Genomic DNA, 4,145 nt, shown 5'->3' with positions numbered 1-4,145 from the left:
GAGAAACGAAACGACACCTGGAACACTGATTAAACCTCAGAGTTCTCAAAGCTCTCCGGTATTTCATATGCAGGCAGAGCTGCACGAGCACCTCTCCGCCCAGAGACACCTCCTGTGGTCGGATAAATGTAGAATCTTACCAGAAGAAGAACTTGGAGAAGAAGTTGGCATCTTCCACCGGTGACTTCTGCATCCTCAGAGCGCCGCCGGTGTCCCGGTTCGGTTTCTCTGCACCTGAGAGTCTCCGCTCACATTAGTGTCCTCAGACCGGTTCTCCTCCACTGACGTCACTGTCAGCTGTAGGACTCGGATTCTCTGCTCACTGTCCGCTCCGGTGCTGCTCCTTCTCGGGTGCTGCTCCCTCGGTGTGATAGGGGTAGGACAGTCCATCTTTTATGGACTCTCCACAACATGCGCGGGCACGTCCTCTCCACGCTGACGAGCATCAGGTTGTATATTATGACAACAGAGTCGGGGGGGGGGGGGGGGGGACGACGACGACACAGGCTGTCCTGATCATTTCTGCTTCTGGTTTTTAAGGACAACTTTAGATGTGTCCTCGTTCATTAGTTTTAATTCCAGTCTGACTATATTGATCCATTTCTGTTGAGTTCATCTAACTAATTATAATTTCAACTCTGTATTCGACAACAAAACAATTCAAACTGAGACTTTAACAACTGTTAACAGAAGATTTATTAAAAGTAAAGTGAATGATACAACGGATGTTAATGAATATTAAAACAGCAGTAAATGATAAAGATGTTGGCCTCGCTCATCTTACTTCAAGTGAAAACATGAATAATATGATAATATTATAACATGAATATGATAAAAAAAAAAAAATTAAAAGACAGGAGGCTGCTACAGGTCCAGACTGACCTTCCTCTGAACAACCTTTTTCTTTCTCACTATTTATTTCACCTCCCTGTGAATCACCAAACAGCAGAAACAGTTCATCCCAATCAACTGGAAACTCTTTATCGGTTTGAGGTTACGGACAGTTTGAGGAGGATCAGAACCAGACATTCCTGAAGGGAACACAGATAACGGACCTCTGATGCAGCAAATATACTTTAACATCATATTAGTGGAACTGACAGTCATGGAATAATCCTGTCAGCTGTTTGGATCATAAAATACGAGAAACCATCTACATTAATATTTTATTCAGAAGATTTTTTAGGTTTCCTTCTAGAATCCCTGGATCAAACTGTATTCAAACTACAGAAATGCCCTTTTAAAACCTCCCTGGTGTCATTGGAAATGAAACACCCAGTGGAGCTGATAAATACATCCTAAATATATGGAATTATAAAATATATAGAATTATAAAATGTATATAACTATAAAATATATAAAATTATAAAACACCCAGTGCAGCTGACAAATACATCCTAAAATATATAAAATTATAAAATATATATAATTATAAAATGTATATAACTATAAAATATATAAAATTATAAAACACCCAGTGCAGCTGACAAATACATCCTAAAATATATAAAAATATTATAAAATATATATAATTATATAAATATATATATATCTATAAAATATATAAAATTATAAAACACCCAGTGGAGCTGATAAATACATCCTAAAATATATAAAATTATAAAATATATATAATTATAAAATGTATATAACTATAAAATATATAAAATTATAAAACACCCAGTGCAGCTGACAAATACATCCTAAAATATATAAAATTATAAAATATATATAATTATAAAATGTATATAACTATAAAATATATATAATTATAAAACACCCAGTTTAGCTGATAAATACATCATAATATATATAATTAAAAAATAAATAAAATTATAAAATATATATAATTATGAAGTCGTTTGTTCTGTTAACAAAGAAAAGCACAAAATGTTCTTCAGTTAAACTCTGAATAAATTTTATAATAATATTCAGGAATATTGTTCTGGTTCTGACATGTTCTCCATCTCCTGGACCAGGTGATGATATCAGACAAAACCGATGTGGACCCGGTGATGATATCGGACAGAGGTTAAAGATTAAAGATGCTGTAAAGCAAATTCCGAGATTTGCTCCTCAATACATTATATACTTGTGAAATGAGTTGCTGAAAGCATGTGCAAAGTTTGAAAACTTTGTCACACTGAAATGTAGAGTTACACCGTTGAACAGTTTCTCACCTGTCTTCAGCTCAGGTTTTTTAAGGCGGGGCTAAAAGCTAACCTATCTACTTCACAGGGCTAGCTCACAGACAGTTTATATAACCTTCTGCATGGCTCCTCCTCTCACACAGTGAAACGGTATAAGAGCCTAGAGCTCATTTGCATGCTGAAAGGAAAAAGAGATGGATTGATTTCATGAAGAGCGAAAGGAGACATTAGGATTAACACCAACAGCCTCCTCTGCAGGGATCATTTCACTGCGGATAGTTTCACCAACTTCCACCGGAGACGGACGGAGTTCACAGACACACCGCTCCTCCTGTAGGGCGGAGGCGAACTGAGCTTCACCCTCCCGGCCGTTCATCTCTCGGTCGCACCGCCAGCGCAAGTTCTGTGCTTGTTATAATTATACCAGATAACTTTTCCATGGTCACTCTGCTATATTTAATCCGCGGTGCAAACCTCTAATGTGATTTTATTCGGTGTAGAATGACGGTATTTTGGTGAAATGGGGGCTAACATGCTAATTAGCTTCTATTGAGCTCGTAGCAGAGCTCAGAGGAAAATGCTCCGATAACCGCGGATTGTTTTATGCGTCTCAATAAAGCTCCGATAAGAACTATAATATACAGTGCATCCGCAAAGTATTCACAGTGCTTGACTTATTTCACATTTTGTTATGTTACAGCCTTAGTCCAAAATGGATTAAATTCATTTTTTTCCTCAAAATTCTACACTCAATATCCCATAATGACAAAGTGAAAATAGTTTGTTTAAAATTTTTGCAAATCTACTAAAAATAAAGAACGAAAATATAACACGTACATAAGTATTCACAGCCTTTGCTCAATACTTTATTGAAGCACCTTTGGCATCAATTACAGCCTCAAGTCTTTTGAGTATGATGCTATAAGCTTGGCTCCTATTCTTGGGCAGTTTCTCCCGTTCTTCTTTGTAGGACCTCTCAAGCTCCATCAGGTTGGATGGGGAGCGTCGGTGCTCAGACATCTTCAGATCTCTCCAGAGATGTTCAATCGGGTTCAAGTCTGGGCTCTGCCTGGGACACTAAGGACATTCACAGAGTTGTCCCGAAGACACTCCTTTGTTATCTTGGCTGTGTGCTTCGGGTCGTTGTCCTGTTGGAAGATGAACCTTCGCACCAGTCTGAGGTCCAGAGCTCTCTGGAGAAGGTTTTCATCAAGGATGTCTCTGTACATTGCTGCATTCATCTTTCCCTCCATCCTGACTAGTCTCCCAGTTCCTGCTGCTGAAAATCATCCCCACAGCATGATGCTGCCACCACCATGCTTCACCGTAGAGATGGTGTTGGTCAGGTGATGAGCGGTGCCTGGTTTCCTCCAAACATGACGCTTGGCATTCAGGCCAGAGAGTTCAATCTTTGCTTCATCAGACCAGAGAATTTAGTTTCTCATGGTCTAACAGTCCTTCAGGTGCCTTTTGGTAAACTCCAGGTGGGCTGTCATGAGCCTTTTACTGAGGAGTGTCTTCCGTCCGTCCACTCTACCATATAGGCCTGCTTGGTGGAGTGCTGCAGAGATGGTTGTCCTTCTGGAAGGTTCTCCTCTCTTCACAGAGCAACGTTGGAGCTCTGTCAGAGTGACCATCGGGTTCTTGGTCACCTCCCTGACTAAGGCCCTTCTCCCCCGATCGCTCAACCAGGCGGCCGACTCTACGAAGAGTCCTGGTGGTTCCAAACTTCTTCCATTTACGGATGATGGAGGCCACTGTGCTCATTGGGACCTTCAATGCTGCAGAAATGTTTCTGTACCCTTCCCCAGATCTGAGCCTCCATACAATCCTGTCTCAGAGGTCTACAGATGATTCTTTGGACTTCATGTCTTGGTTTGTGCTCTGACATGTCAACTGTGGGACCTTATATAGACGGTGTGTGTCTTTCCACATCATGTCCAATCAACTGAATTTACCAGGTGGACTCCAATCAAGTTGTAGAAACATCTCAAG

At 40.1% G+C, this 4,145-nt stretch overlaps 1 protein-coding gene across 1 annotated transcript in view; it reads right to left on the bottom strand.

Moving 5' to 3' along the window:
• The window catches only part of cftr (CF transmembrane conductance regulator), a 34,869-nt gene extending 34,562 nt beyond the window's left edge, over positions 1–307 (bottom strand). Inside the window, exon 1 of the mRNA XM_069724349.1 lies at positions 141–307. Within this exon, the coding sequence (XP_069580450.1) occupies positions 141–193 (53 nt within the window). The 5' untranslated portion in view covers positions 194–307. The remainder of the gene's footprint in view (positions 1–140) is intronic.
• Positions 308–4,145: the final 3,838 nt, after the last annotated feature.

The sequence above is a fragment of the Brachyistius frenatus genome, unplaced genomic scaffold (assembly GCF_029030835.1).
Source record: "Brachyistius frenatus isolate BFR_SWC_R1_liver_20210118 unplaced genomic scaffold, ASM2903083v1 Contig_371, whole genome shotgun sequence".
Classification (NCBI taxonomy): domain Eukaryota; kingdom Metazoa; phylum Chordata; class Actinopteri; family Embiotocidae; genus Brachyistius; species Brachyistius frenatus.
The sequence above is the reverse complement of the archived record's forward strand: the minus strand, read 5'-3'. Positions and strand labels throughout refer to the sequence as shown.